The sequence below is a fragment of the Austrofundulus limnaeus genome, unplaced genomic scaffold (assembly GCF_001266775.1).
Source record: "Austrofundulus limnaeus strain Quisiro unplaced genomic scaffold, Austrofundulus_limnaeus-1.0 Scaffold113, whole genome shotgun sequence".
Lineage (NCBI taxonomy): Eukaryota > Metazoa > Chordata > Actinopteri > Cyprinodontiformes > Rivulidae > Austrofundulus > Austrofundulus limnaeus.
Genome location: NW_013952515.1, coordinates 782,812 through 798,154, shown reverse-complemented (window position 1 = coordinate 798,154; position 15,343 = coordinate 782,812). Strand labels below are relative to the sequence as shown.

At 38.7% G+C, this 15,343-nt stretch overlaps 2 protein-coding genes across 2 annotated transcripts in view; one reads left to right on the top strand and one right to left on the bottom strand.

Annotated features, from left to right (window-relative positions):
• Positions 1–15,343, top strand: part of dock7 (dedicator of cytokinesis 7) — a gene marked incomplete in the record, with an annotated part of 68,737 nt that overhangs the window by 13,034 nt on the left and 40,360 nt on the right. Inside the window, 12 exon segments of the mRNA XM_014014278.1 lie at positions 1,484–1,659; positions 2,020–2,088; positions 2,553–2,682; positions 2,849–3,061; positions 3,177–3,262; positions 3,376–3,442; positions 3,872–4,021; positions 4,125–4,205; positions 6,165–6,327; positions 6,804–6,946; positions 7,025–7,118; positions 7,247–7,403. Coding sequence (XP_013869732.1) covers positions 1,484–1,659; positions 2,020–2,088; positions 2,553–2,682; positions 2,849–3,061; positions 3,177–3,262; positions 3,376–3,442; positions 3,872–4,021; positions 4,125–4,205; positions 6,165–6,327; positions 6,804–6,946; positions 7,025–7,118; positions 7,247–7,403 — 1,529 coding nt within the window.
• On the bottom strand, positions 9,182–13,298 carry angptl3 (angiopoietin-like 3). The gene is made up of 7 exons (XM_014014281.1): positions 12,610–13,298; positions 12,312–12,422; positions 12,056–12,164; positions 11,842–11,955; positions 11,561–11,656; positions 10,550–10,819; positions 9,182–10,452 (listed from the first exon to the last, which is right to left on the bottom strand). The coding sequence occupies exons 1-7, from the start codon at positions 13,129–13,131 to the stop codon at positions 10,268–10,270; spliced, it is 1,407 nt and encodes a 468-aa protein (XP_013869735.1). The 5' UTR covers positions 13,132–13,298; the 3' UTR covers positions 9,182–10,267.

Here is a 15,343-nt window from a genome sequence, read left to right as displayed (position 1 = left end):
CAAGCATGGAAAACTCACCACTCTTATGCCAATACGGTAGAAATGATGCATTTAGGTACCAAAATGGAATTGCATGAACATTCATGTGGTGGTGATGTAATACAGCGAATCGATAATAAAAAAAATCTGCATCGACAAATTTACATAGTCGACGTCATCGATTATTTCAACTAATCGGTGCAGCCCTAATAACCATTGTTATATTTTTAGCTATATGCTAACTAAAAGTAATTGCTGTGGAAAGCAGGTTCTGCCTTGCAGATATTGCACAGGTTTCTCTTTCATTTTCTTAAAATGATCCCACACTTTTCAGCTCCGTCGCCGGGTAGCCATGATACTAGAGCCTGTCTGTATAATGTCTTGTGACGTCCACAGCCTACCCCAGTTACAACTACTGCACATGTGTGTCAAGAACAGAAAGGCAGATGTGGCAGTGGAAGGTGTCAAAGCAGTTTGGAGAGAAAAACAAAGTAAAAAAATAAAAAATAAATGATTAATCAACTATTTATTAGTCGTTGACTATTTTAATAGTCGATTAGTCGTTGAGTAGTCGACTAATCATGGCAGCCCTAGACACAATTTGAATTTCACACCCAGATTGTGAAAGTGTAAAAAATCTAAAATTTGCAGAAAAAAAAGCATAAAAGTACAAAAAAGTGATAATTTGTGGTAAAATTGCTAAAACAGTCAAATTTTGCTGTAAAACAGCTAAAATGTACCTGGGAATTCTTTAATTAGCATAAAGAAGCATAAAGAGCACAAGTTTGCTGAACTTGGCAGAAATAAGTTGTAATAGCTACAAAAAATGTGTATTTAGCTTAAAAAAGCTAACTTTAGCTAATAACTGCTGAACATTAGCTAAAATTTCAGCAAATAGCTGAATATAGCAGAAAGCAACTCTAAGCAGAAATAGCTCAAAGAAGCAGAAAAAAGTAGAACATATAAGAATAGCAGAAAAAAGCTAAATCTAGCTAAAAAGAAGCTAAAATTAGCATTAGGAAGTTAAAAAGAGCAGAACCAGAACAAAAGGTGTAAGGTGCTGTAAAGATTTAGAAACATTTTGAAAGATTTTAAGGATGTTGAAAACAGCTCCATTAACTTGCAATGGGAAAAACGTGGCCGAAAAAGTGAAATAGCTAAAAAGTATAAATAGCTGAAATATCAAAAGTCATAGCCAGAATGTCCTGACAGAGATGAACATTTTGGTATTAGGAATTGTCAAATAGTACAAAAATTGCGGAATGAGAAACGCGCAAAAAACGTACGGAAGAAAAAAATGATCTCAATAGAGTGAATGCTTGTGAAGCGTTCACACACTATTACTTTTCACATTTTAAATAAAAACGTCATGAGTTTACGCTGTTCCCTACAGGAATCACAAAATGTAGCCCATATTTTGCCAGTAAGAGGTTACATGTGGAATTGTTCCCCCTTTTTTTTTCCTCCATGCGTCTGACCTAAACTCGTTCTCTTCACCCACCAGGTTCCCCTCACAGAGGCGGTGGAGCCCRTGGACTTTGAGGAGTATCTGATCACGCACCCTCCCATCGTGGAGTCAGGTCCACTGAGAGATCTGATCGAGTTTCCCCCCGATGACATCGAGGTCATCTACACACCCAGGGAGTGTCGCACTGTGGTACAGGCTGTTCCAGAGGAAGGGTGAGTTAAAGGCTCTCATCGTCATCGAGTGTGGAGACAAACGTAACGCCGTCAGCTCGWATTTGCAGTGATCAGTTGTTTTGTAATGTCACGTGTCAAATCTCATCAGATGGTTTTCCAAATCGCTCTGATGCGGTTTTTGCTGTCCCAAGTTACTGCGCTGCAAGAGTTTAGATGTAAAWTGTAAAGGCTAATAACATGGATGCCCTGGTATTATCAAAGATATACAAACATTATCTTCTGCACAAATAATAGGTCATTGTTACTATGTGGTGCAGCACAAAGTTTTGATATTTCAAAGAAGGTTGCACAAACATTATAAGAACGTATTTTTTTTTTTTTTTGATTGTTTTTTTGCAGGGACACTGATCCTCATGTAAGAGATTGTGTCAGATCCTACACAGAGGACTGGGCTGTTGTCAATAGAAAGTAAGACATCACTTTTTAACTTAATGCATTTGAATATTTAAAGCCTAGTAAAAACAAGCAAATTCAAATGTTTTTTTTCTATCTTTGTTTTTACGCATGAACTTATTAGTGACACTAATTTGTTTCCTAATGTATTTTTTTTAAAGTTGGAGTTCTTCCACAAAAAGAAGAAAAAAACCCCAATTTGCAGCATTTTCGTGTCTGCTTCTGATATTGTGTTTTTTTTTTTTTCCCTAAAGGATTATAAAGTAGAAATAATGGTCACGGGTGAACTCAGCTTGTCAGAGCATGTCCTTCTATGTTAATCAATTGGACTGGCGAAAACAAAGGAATATATCCGGTTAGCAGATATTAGCAGAGGGAGTTGATTATTTGAAGAAAAATGTAATATTTGAAGAGTTTCTTGCTTAAAATGCCCATGCCGATTACGTTGATAACTAATACTGTGATACTTGCTCCTGCAGGTATCACAAGCTTGGCACTGGCTTTAACCCCAACACTCTGGATAAACAAAAGGAACGTCAGAAAGGCTTGCCTAAGCAAGTGTTTGAAGCTGATGAGATGCCAGATAGCAGCAGCTACCAGGATGACCAGGTATCAGCCTGCGTAATGCRTAGTTACAGGGCGCAGGGAACTTCACACTTATGCTTCTTGACATTTAAATACATCATTGCCCTAACATATGTACATGTACATATACAGTGTGTAGTTTTACAATAAGAGCCTGCAGCACATCTTTTATGATTTTGTTGCTGTTTAGGATGATCTGAAGAGGCGGTCGATGTCTATAGATGACACTCCACGGGGCAGCTGGGCCTGCAGCATTTTTGACTTGAAGAATTCCCTCCCTGATGCCCTCCTCCCTCACCTTCTCGACCGGGCCCCCAACGAGGAGATTGACCGGCACAACGAAGAACAGCGTATGACTAATCGCCATCGGGAGCTCTTTGCTCTCCATCCTGCCCTCGATGAGGTAAAGCGTTTGTCTGTGAAACAAAACGCGTCCATAAATTTAACTTGTTTTTTGGCTGCTTAATATCAGTAATTTGCTCATTCTTATTTGTGGTTTCTTTTATGTGAACATGAAGGAGGAGCCCATTGAGCGCCACTGTGTGCCTGAAGTACCTAAAGAGCACTTTGGCCAGAGGCTACTCGTCAAGTGCTTGTCCTTGAAGTAAGTGGTGGGCAATCTTTCACAGGAAAAAAAAAAGAAAAAAAACGCAGTACACTTCTTTTATTTAACTGCTGCTTTTTGCTGACCCACTTGTTTTTCTCTCTGTTTTGAAGGTTCGAGATCGAAATTGAACCCATATTTGCTAGTTTGGCCTTATATGATGTCAAGGAAAAGAAAAAGGTAAGCTGTTATGCTTTCCTCAGGATCTGTCCGGTCCTGAGTTGTGTAGTCACTTCTGCAAAACACTAAAACTGTTATGAGGCCAAAAGAAATCTGACAGTTGGACTGTAAAACTTGTGGTTCTGTGAGGTTTTTAAGAATCAAGTTAAATCATTCACAGAAACTAGGTGAATAAGCCCATTTGGTAGAGTTTATTTTCTCTGTCCGTTTGCTACAGAAACAAACACTAGAGGGTAGCAGTCAACTTGAGAAGCAGAGCCCATATTTTTTACCTTCATTTACTGGGGGCTGCTTTTATTTTGAAATGTTATGTTTGCGAGGGCCTATGAATAAGATGCAGACACTCATTCAGTGTTAAGATGGTGTGAATTTCAAATCTGATATGAATAAATTATATTTACATGCTGGTCTGTTTTATGTGTCCACCAGATATCCGAAAATTTCTTCTTTGATCTAAACTCTGAGCAGACGAAAGCWATGTTGCGTCCACACATTCAGACAGCAGCTATTTCCACGCTGGCACGCTCGGCCATTTTCTCCATCACCTACCCCTCCACAGATATCTTCCTAGTCATCAAGGTGAAGCAGTGTTACTACAGTTTTTTTTTGTCTTATGGATAAATAAAGTATTTTCAAGTGTGTTTAAACTTGTGGACTAAATAAATACTTTTTTTGTCAACAGCTAGAAAAGGTACTGCAGCAAGGTGATATAGGAGAATGTGCAGAGCCATATATGGTCTTCAAAGAGTCTGATGCTGCCAAGGTATGATCAGTTAGAGCGTGCATGGCTTTAATGTACTTTAACAATATTTATACACACAGTACATGACGATATTATATCATGTGCGTCTACTACACAAGGAATACGTATTAAGACAAGACAACTACACCCTTGTAGTTATAGTTTACTTATGTAGGAATACTTGTAAATTTTGATACCAATTTTCAATACCCAGTCCGCYAACTGGGAAAAGAAGCCACCCAACACTAATAAAGAAAAAAAACCCAGGTGAGCCAATTTGAGTTGGTGTTCAGACTCAAACTGTCARATTAGGTGAAATAATCTGCCAGTTGTGCTTGGTAAGACTTGAAAAAGAAAACATTTCCAGGCTAACAAGATTAATAATCAAACACATTCTGCTCTTGCTTAGTACATATATCGTCTCAAAACAAAATCAAAAATACCCTTTGGCTGGATATAAGTGTACGATTTGGTTGGATGGACAAGTTTTGCAGAGTACCCACTAAGCACTTTGTATCGCCTTGCTGCTTAAAAGTGCTATATAAATAAATGTTACCTTACCTTATCGTACCCGTGTGAAAAATAAATTCATAAMATCTGTTCATCTAGAAAGAACTCTGGTTTGCTACYTCATTTAAACCAYGTAAACTTTTTTGACCCTGCCTCTAAAAWGAATCGAAATTGGGAACCRTGGGACCCAAATGAGGAGGAGGAGGATGTTCAAACGATGCCCAACCCTGACTTCTACCTAAGAAAAAACACCACAAGTATCATATTGACACTCGCTGATTAGCTTTAAAATGGGAGGACTCCCACCTGAACAGAAACCCAGTAAAGACCTAATGTTACAAAACCAAATAGCTAAAAGTTATCCAAACAAAAAAGGGAACACATGCTCACTGCTCTCTCCAGACAAAAATATTGACCAACCAAAGACTGGCAAACAAAATCAATATCTAACAATTACTAAACAGACAAATTAGCCAAACTACAACAAAACCAAACTCACAAAGAAGCCAAACGAGAAAAAAAAACAATACCAACTAAACTATCAAAAACCATTAATGTACAACAAACTAAGATACAACGAACATGAACGTAGCTTTCTGACGAGCCCCGACTTGTCACAGGCCAGCCCATGGCCCATAACAAAAATGAAGAGTGACAAAGTTAAAGGCCAATTAATATAGTTTTATTGTAAATTAAAAGTAAATCTAAATATCAACCCAAAATCCAACCTAGAACAAAAGTCAAAGGAGTTACCTGGAGGAACAGAAAGAGAGACTGGTTAGTAGAGGTACCCATTACTGAAGACCCACCTCTGCTTGCAGGAGAAACCGCCCCTGCCAATCAGAAGAAGAGGAGCCGTGACAGTAGTAAAATAGTGGCTAGCTCCCAATTCGTAGGCGCCTACTCACGCAGTCGACAAAACCCCGAAAACTTCAGCTGCATCTGAATATCCTACGCAGCCGATGGTATCCCAGAATTCATTACGCCATCAGCAAATTAAACAGAAAAACAAAGGCGGCAGAGGTTCTCTTTTAGTGTACGGCGGAGTTTTTTTTTTTTTTAATGACGCAGTTTGGAAATTTATCACCGACCGAAAAATGTAAGTTAAACAAATGATGTTAAATAAATTGCAGAAGCTAAACCCAAATTATTAATGCTTTTTATTTATTTACTTGTAACCTTTTTCTATTAAAACTGAATTTTATGAAGTTATACCTTGAAAATGACTGAAGTGATGTGAATTATAACTCACAATGGATGCCCCAATGGTAACAAGGCAGCGAATGGTCACACAAACATGTCTTCTGCAGACTAGACCGTCTCATTTCACAGCAGTTTATACGGCCGACTCGAACGGCCTACGGCCCACGTAGACTGTGGCCAACATCGGCCGCGGTCTACATCGACTGCAACCCATGAATTGGTACACAGCCAATATGCTGTATTCACCCTTTTATTTTATTTTTTCAGAACAAGGAGAAACTGGAGAAGCTTCGAAGTCAATCAGAGCAGTTCTGCCAGCGTCTGGGCCGCTACCGAATGCCCTTTGCGTGGACGGCCATCCATCTGATGAACATTGTAAACAGTGCCGGCAGTCTGGAGAGAGACACCGAGCTRGAGATGAGCCTCTCAGGTGTGACCTTGTTTTTTTTTAACATTTGATTCAAATTCAGACAAAAAGCATGTATCTCAGAGTCCAACACTTTTTAGTCATTATGTCAAACAAAAGGATATTAAAAAAAAGTTTCAATCCAACTTGCAGTTTCAGTGTGACATGTTTTGATCCGGGTACAGAGAGCGTTAATWAACCCCGCAGTCACGCATGTGGCTCATGCACCCGTCAATAAAGTACCACCCTTTAAAATCTTTATCTACAAAAGCTTTCCATCAACAAACAGGAAGGAAGCAAATTCAAATAGAGGGAGAAAAAAACAACATCCAAACAAAGCGCGCCGATATATTGATCTCTGGCAGCTTACTTTGAGTTGTTTGTTCAGCCTTAGACCTCTAAAGGTTTGACTTTGGTATCTGTTTTGTGTTRATAAGCAGGTTGGAAATATGTAGAGTTGGAAGGTTTTGTTTTAATTTTTTATTGTTTCTTATTTGCAGAAAGAAAAGGCTCATGGTCAGAACGGAGGAACTCGAGCATCATGGGAAGGCGTTCTTTAGAGAGGACCACCAGTGGAGATGAAGCCTGTAGTCTCACGGGTTTCAGGCCAGCAACACTAACCATCACCAACTTCTTCAAACAGGTTTGTAAATTTATGCATAAATATAATATCTGGTGTTTTGTTGTCATGCTTTCTTTTAAAAAATGAAATATGTTTTAGGAGGGAGATAGACTCAGCGATGAAGATCTGTATAAGTTTCTAGCTGATATGAGGAGACCTTCTTCAGTGCTGAGGAGACTCAGGCCCATCACAGGTTCACAGAACACTTGAATAAATCTGCKTTATTATATTCAAGCATGATTAGAAATTTGAGCAAAAACGATTCTGTTGTACTGATTTAGTTTTCTCTTTTGTTTTTCTTATTCCCTGGTACCATTGTAGCCCAGTTAAAGTTGGACATTTCTCCAGCTCCGGAGAACCCTCACTATTGTCTGACTCCGGACCTCCTGCAGGTTAAACCTTATCCTGACAGTAGAGTGCGCCCCACCAGAGAGATCCTGGAGTTCCCAGCCAGGGATGTCTATGTGCCAAACACCACKTACAGGTAGTGCAAAATAGTTTTAATTATGAATTTTCATCTACCATTTTTATTACTATATTTGCCGGACTGTAAGTCGTTTCCGAGTATAACCYGCAACAGTCAAAAAAAATGCGTCATGAAGAAGAAAAAAAACTTTGGTGTATAGGTTGCACCTGAATAATTACACYAGAACAGACATTTAATCTGGAATAATACAATAACACACAGAACATAGCTCCTAGGATGCTGAACAGTCTTATTTAAATGGTAAATGGTAAATGGACTGTACTTGTATAGCACCTTTTTACCCAACCAGGACACTCAAAGTGCTTCCCACTACAATCTGTGCCCTCATTTACCCATTCACACAGCACTCTACCAAATCTCCTACAAAGCTAACATGTACAGTCATCTATGGAGACTAATCAGTGCCAATCACATTCATACACTGATGGGACACACATCAGAGGCATTAGGGGTGAAGTGTCTTGCCCAAGGACACAACTGAGACAGCTGGACGGGGGATCAAACCAGTGACCTTCCAGTTCCAGGAMGACTCCCCTAACTACTCTGYCACAGCCACCCCTATAAAGCTTTTAAGACAAACAGATGATACAAATGAGAGTAACTTATCATCAATCGTTTGCAACATCTGTTACTTTTTTTTCACATCAGTTCAACTAAACAACATCCGCAAAAAGATACTAAAAAGCAAGTTAGCAACAACAAGCAACAAAAAATACTTATTACCTCCTAAACTTAGAACGTTTTATATTGATGGCTGTGGTTAATGATTGTCTACCTCATATCTGTCACCGGGTGCAGGTCATGACTGCCAGGGCACTGCCCACACTAGCAGTCAACAATTGCATACACCAGCAGATTCGATCTGTGTACTTAGTGCACGTTGTCCACTTGAATAAGGGCTATTTTTGTCAAGGTGACTGCGAGATAGAGATGTTACCAGACAGCAGCTGACACCCACCACCACAAGCTTTGTTTACCCGCTGGTAGATACTGCAGGTCTCTTCCTAGTGGGGGATTATTATTTGATTGGAGTCCCAAATTCTGATTAACCACATCCAGTGACCAACAGAAGTGTGTATTTATTTTTAAATCAACCTACCTAAATATGATCTAAACCTGGCAATAACATGAATACACATAAAAAATAATTTCACAATTAAACTTTCTTTATAATTTTGAATATTTTATTTCTTTATTTGCTGTCTGCGCAATGATCACTTGTTTATTAGTTGTTGTGTATTAAATTTCTAATAGTTGAAGTGGAGGGTGTTCCTGTTTAGATAAACTCATTTGAATTAAAGGGGAAATATGAATAAGTTCACCTTCTAACAAGCACTAACTCTCTCTCATCCAGCCACTGATCACGATTTGTTGCAAAAAAAATAACACAAATGAGAATTCACAGTAAATATTTTGTACTCAYGTAGTTTGTGTCAACACTTTGTAATAAGTGAAAAAAAGTGGCGTAAACTATAATATTTTGATTATCCATTTGAATTGGAAGTAAACTAAAACCACTCAGATTTGATACTTTTTGTAATCCAGTTAAGATTACCAACTATGCTAKGTTTATTTATGTGTGTGTGGCTGCGGTAGCTCAGTGGTCCATGCCGCGGTCTCATAATCTGTGTGTCAGGAAGGGTATCCGGCATAAAACAATTGCCAAATTTTTGAAGTGTTTTCTCGCTGTAGCAACCCCTGAAAAGAGAGCAGCCGAAAGAAAAACAACAACGGTGCAATTTATATTTTGAGATGAAATCACTTTWGTCTTTCAAGTTTTGTTTCTATTTAATAATTTTGAACATTTATTAGTTTCATTACAAAGGTTAACATAATACAAAATTCAGTACCAATAACTTGGTTGTCTTGGATAGTTATTTGGATACATTGATTTATTATTATTTTTCATAAATATGATTTGGTAGCACACACAGCTTCTTGTGAGAATGACTTTTAGTGTGAGGCACATTAAAGAAACAGTTAGCTGTGCTGTACCAATGACTAGAGTCAATATGACTCAGTAACAACAGAAACATAAAGACAACAATTGTCCAACAATACCAGCATAAATCAAAATTGCATGAATATTAGTTTAAATACTTTACAGAATAATAATATCGAAAAAAGAGCAAGAGTTCATCAGTGCACKGCTAAAGTTTGTATTACTACTACTTTGTAGACAGGTTTTTTTCTAGCGCTGTACTTAATTCTGGAAATAAGTATAAGAACAAAAGACTACAAGCCCTAAACAGGAAAAACATACACATCATAGATGCTTTTGTTGGTCTGGAAATAATACTGTTTCTATCTAAGCTTGTAATATATTTTGCATGTGTTATGCAATTACTGCTTAGTAAATGTTTCTTTAGCTTCAGGAGACATGCATCACACTTTCACGTCACAGAGCRAAAACAGACAATGTATAGCTTGCTTGACTGAGAAGCTACTAAATGTATTTTGATTACCTAATCTAAATGTTTAAGTTTTCAATCTTTCTGTTCTGCTTTAACGTTGTAAAATTTTGCAGCCATAGTGTAATTAGGTTGCAATGTAGATCAATATGTCCAATTCGCTGCTGATTGCAGATGTTGCATAACAATAGTTCTGCTGTCCCTGCTAGATCAGACCCAATAGGTTAACAACCTAAATGCCATGGATGCACCATTACGACACCTCTGTCAGTCCAACTTCTGACATATTTGGCCAGATGACAGAATTTTAGAATGCAATCAGCTTCTAGCTGCAGTTAAATGTCATTTCACTRCCCTTTCTTTTGAACCTTTCATCGGATTTAAATGTTGCTGTATTAGGATAAATACCAGTAATACTGTCTGAGAATGTGAGAGTTGTGGTGGTCAGTTGGCGTTATCAGTTGCTGAGGCTGTTTGTAAGCTGAGTTTGGTCATCTTGAAGGAATACAAAGACCCTGTGCCAGGCTTCCATTGAATGCCCTTCCTCCTCGCAGAGCGTCCCTTTGCTCTCAGCCAGAAGTATTTTCCATTTAGGTTGGTTTCGCTGCAGACGTTGAACCACCAGCCACCTGTCAGATGGAGAACACAGCACTTACGTCAAGACATGCTCGAACCACTTGGTTGTAACGCAACGGCTTTGTCCGTTAAATTCAATTTATTGTGTACCTGTGCAACTGCGAGCGCAGTCCGAGCTGCAGAAGTTGTTGTTCCTGTCTTTTGTGGAGAACTTTGCGCCGGTTATGTTGGTCATGACATCTGGTAAGTCACCCTCAATGTGGCTAATGTGAAGGGTGTAGTCCTTGGAGGGACCTTCCACTAAAAAGCTGTACTCAGCCCAATGCTTCTCCTCCTTCCAGTCTTCCACATCAATACGTAGGATGTAAGCTCTGAGTTGGGTGATACTGTGGATTTTCTTCAGGCCCAGCCAGAAGTCCTCTATGTGAGACAGAAATCAATGAGTTTATCTTGTTTTTGTTCATATTTAAAAGAGACTCTTAAAAGGGAAATTGCTTAGAAATGCTGAATGCTTGGAATTATTAAGTGCTACAGGAGAGGAGCCAAACTGTCTGGCTGCTCAGGTAATAAGGAGTCATTTTGTATAATTAACATTTATAGTTCACTATTACTATTGTAGGAAGTACTTTAAAATACAGGCCCAGTCAAAACGTCTTTGGAAATGCATGTGGTGGTTAGGGTTCGGTGATGTTGGCAAAAAAAAATCACGATTAAATGTAGCTGATAACTATTAATATGCATATCCTAGTCACATGACCAATCAAATCACTCTAGCGGTAAAGCTTTGCTCTCCATAAAAATCTGTTCCAAACTGGGTCAAAAGTACCGACTTCAGGCTATACATCAGTTTTTAAATTGTGTCGATAGACCAAGTAAAACCGGAGTTATGATAAATAAATTACAGAACGTTTTTCTTGAATGTTCGTCATATTTGAAGTGGAGAGGAGCAYCTGGCAGACTGACCGGGGAAATCCCTAGTCATTCTGCCTGGTGGCATTAATTGTATTAATTGTCAAGTGCCAAAAAATAATAGTTTAAAGTCTTTCTGACGATTAATTGCACATGATACGATTTTGCCCAACCCTAGTGGTGGTCATGATGATTACCATAGTGCCCTTAGATCTTCAACGTAGTTATCTTAAAAATGCAAAGTATACTCACTTTCCAGATCTCCAAAACCTTTTTCGTACATTTCCCATGTTTGGTCAAAATCTAATGAGCTATCGGTCCTGCGCTGAAGGACAATTGAAGCCCCATCTGTTGGGGGGAAAAAAAGGAAAAACATCATTTAACTTRTAGTTTGTCTTTTGCACCCATGAATAAGCTATTTCTGTTATTATGTGGATTACCTAACATTTTTTTATTCATTTTGTTATCTATGACTATGCCTGGGCCTCTAAGAACAACTCTGGTTGAATATTTAGATGATGAGTTGAAGTTACCTGAGCCCATTTCACAGTAAACATAGAATGGCTCTGAATGGTTTGGTTTGATGGCATAGATTCCACTGTTTGTCTCTCCTTTGTTAGATAACTCGCTGCAGTCCACAGGAAGGTCTGAAACACACAAAATATAAATCTATTAATGAATAAATCAAATTTTTTACAGTTCACATTCACCAAAAAAWATAAGTGCTTGCCCTTTGTAAAGAATTACCATTTGTATCTAAGCCCGTTGAGTTTCTTGGAAGATATTCAAACATAGCAGCTGAATGGTCAGAATCCACCAACTTATCTGTAGTATCTTGAAAATTGTCATAGCTGAGCTGCAAAAGAGAATGCAAACAAACCCTTTTTTACATTTTGAAAGCATTTGTCTAAACCAAATTCCATAGATGGGGCTAAACTAAATACAGATCTTGACACGTAAAAAAATAAATAAAACGTGTGCAGATCACACACAACTACCGTACCTTGTCCTCCAGGTTTTTAATCTTGACTTTCTGGTGGTCCAGTTGTTCATGCTGCTCTTTCACTGCTTGCAGAAGGTTGCTGATTGTTTTCTCTTGAGCTTCTATCACYTCCTAAAAACATTACGATTGAAGCTTAGTTTTTGCATATAAATTTTACACATCCATTGTTTTTTTAAATATTGCAAAGAGCAAGTTCTGAGATTTTGGAAGTAAACACATTTCAAAGTTTTGTTTAAATTGGTTTCCGTTTTTTGGGAAACTATTTTTCAAGAATGCTTTTAGAGTTGTCTCTTCTTACCTTGAGTGTTGTGATTTCACTGAGTTGGTCGGCGGGAACCACGCTCTGCGATAATCCTTTCAGCCTCTCCTCAAGGCTTCCCACCTGGCTCTGCAGTTGTGTTCGCTCCTGCATGATGTTGTTGATTTTAGAGTTGATTTCCAAAGACAAATTTCTGATCTCGTCGTTGTTGGCCTTCAAGATGTTGGTGGTCTTCTTGAGCTCCTCCTCTTCCTCCTTGATTTCTGAGGTGACCACCGAAAGCTGGTAAAAAGAGCGATCGAAAATGTTCAGCTTTTGGAAAATGTCGTTGATCTGGGCTTTGGTTTTGTGGACGAACTCCCGTAAACTCTGGCCGAGTTGGAGGAGGCCGTTTGCCAGAAGGCGGACATCATCCAGCATGGCAAAGCGAGATTTAGCTTCAGTTGGGCTTGCTTCTGTGGTGAGAGCCTCAGGGGGCAGGGTGGCCTGTCTACCCGAGAGGTCCAGATGGAATGAAGATGTTGAGCCGGCTAGAAGCAGCAAAAGGAAAATCAGCTTCATATTTTTCTTCTCCAATCCTAAACTAAGGAAGGTTTTCTAACACCGCTTTCTGTCCYTTTTTTWAAATCAACACTTCTCCCTCCTGCTTTCTTTATAAGCTAGTCTACTGTTAAAATGATTATAGAGCAGCAGGCTGCGCTGTGTTAAATACTGCCCTCACAGTAGAGGCGGGGGGGATTTGCTGATCATTAAACCCTACTATGCTTTTAGCTTTGTGTCCCACCTCCTCCTAAATCCCCATCCAGCCCTCCCTCGTCCAAACAAACAAATCACAGTAGTGTGCAAATGACATGTGCACCCCCCTTCTCTGTTAACCGTTTAACCCCAATCCCTTCTGTATACCACACCCTGTCCTACTCTCCATCTGTGGCCCAGCACTTTAGCTGATCAGCAAAAAGCCAACAATAGCCATCACTGTTTTTGATGGATCGTCAGCCTAATCAATCTCAAACCTTATAACCCCGCGCACACTTTGCTCTGATTAATAATGCTGTGTGTAATTAATGTTCCCGGGGTTGATTTAGCATCCTGCTGAATCAGCCCGGCCAGGCTCTCCTTCTCCTCCTCGTCTCATTTTGCGGGGGTGGGAGAAGAGGGCATCGCGTTTGTGCCAAGGCTAAACTTCTGGACAATAATGATGTTGGATAGTTTAGACAGATTTAGTTTGCTGATCTATCAAAACCACAACTTCTTCTAAACTTCTTTCAGTGTTGGTAAACAGCTGCYGTTTTTTTCCCTCTTTTGCTGCTAACTGAAAGAACAATGCAAAGAGTTAAGTTTTCTTTCCTGTGTCTACTGATTAACCCAAGTTGAATCTGAAGAGACGGACCGACCAATGGCTGCCGTTTCTGTTTGCTCTCATTGATGTTTTAGCTTGGCCATGGTGAAGTTATCTCAGGGTTTATTCCAGTTCAAGTTCAGTAGCCTACTTCAAAGCAGCCGTGGCAGTTTGTGGCGAATGCTACGGGWGAGGAGACTAAGAAATATTTGAAGGATTCCCACGCTTCCTTCTTAGTTGTGGTTTCAGCTGTTGTCTCTGTGGGTCCATCCCCCGCAGAATCAACAACGTCATTGTGGTTTGTCAGCTGATCCCAAGCTAGTTCACACTTCCTATTGTGGGGTCTCTTTCTCCTTCCCAACAGTTTTGTAACCATCCTCCCTGACGTTATAGTAACACTGCATTTACTGACAATAATGGTGAAAATTGTGGAAATAAACCYCAAAGTGTTCATAGGTTTTTGGTAAGATATGACCTGTATGTAGATGCTTGCATGTACCTGACAAGTGTGGTTTTAACATATTAAAAAAAACTATCCAGGTGGTCCGGTAATAGGATAAACAGCAGAGCTTTCATGTAATCTTCCCTATTGTACACTTGCAAATCATTCAAAGCTTTTATAGTGATCATCCTTCTTTTTATAGAGGCGGTATCTGTTTTTAGAAAAAAAAAGTTGTATAGTCAAATATCAGTGGGCCAAGCCTCCTGTAGTTACCAATCAGAGCTGGTTTACCTAAAGTGGACTTTCCATGATCARTTCACAAAATCTGATGTAACTTTGTCAGGTAACTAGGTCAAGCACTCTCAATGATATTGGATTTTCTTTTTACAGGAGTATTGTAGAGTATATATATATTTGAGCTACAATAAGTGTTTTAGTGGAGGAAGTGTGCAAAAAAATAACAGTTTAGAAAGCACATAATGCAATAAATACTGAATTTTGTGTTGATTTTTATTCAGAAATTTTGATACAGTTTGATTGATATTGAAATTCTGGGACCTTGTAAAATTTAAAACTGTACAATTTATGTTTAAAGTAAGAAATCACCAACTTCCACACAGCATACAAAAAATATTTTGTGACAGAGTGGGGGGTTATAATTTAAGAGGAAAAGGAAAATTAAAAAAAACCAATGTATTAGAACAACCAAAAAGAGTTTGGAATGGATTAAATGATGAACTAAAAAAAGTACAAACATAAACCAGCTTAAACAAATGTTTAAAAAGGAGCTTACTGTGAAATATGGTGTGTAGGATGGGTGTCTCAATATTATTTATATTAAAAATGTATAAATAATTGAACATGCAAGGATGAGAATGTAAGATTTAAGTGTCATTCAGTGTAGGAATAATTTGAGAGTATTTGGTGTGAGGACATTTAAATGTTTGTAGTTTATGAGTATGAGAAGGGCAGGAAATCAAAAGATCTTGTAT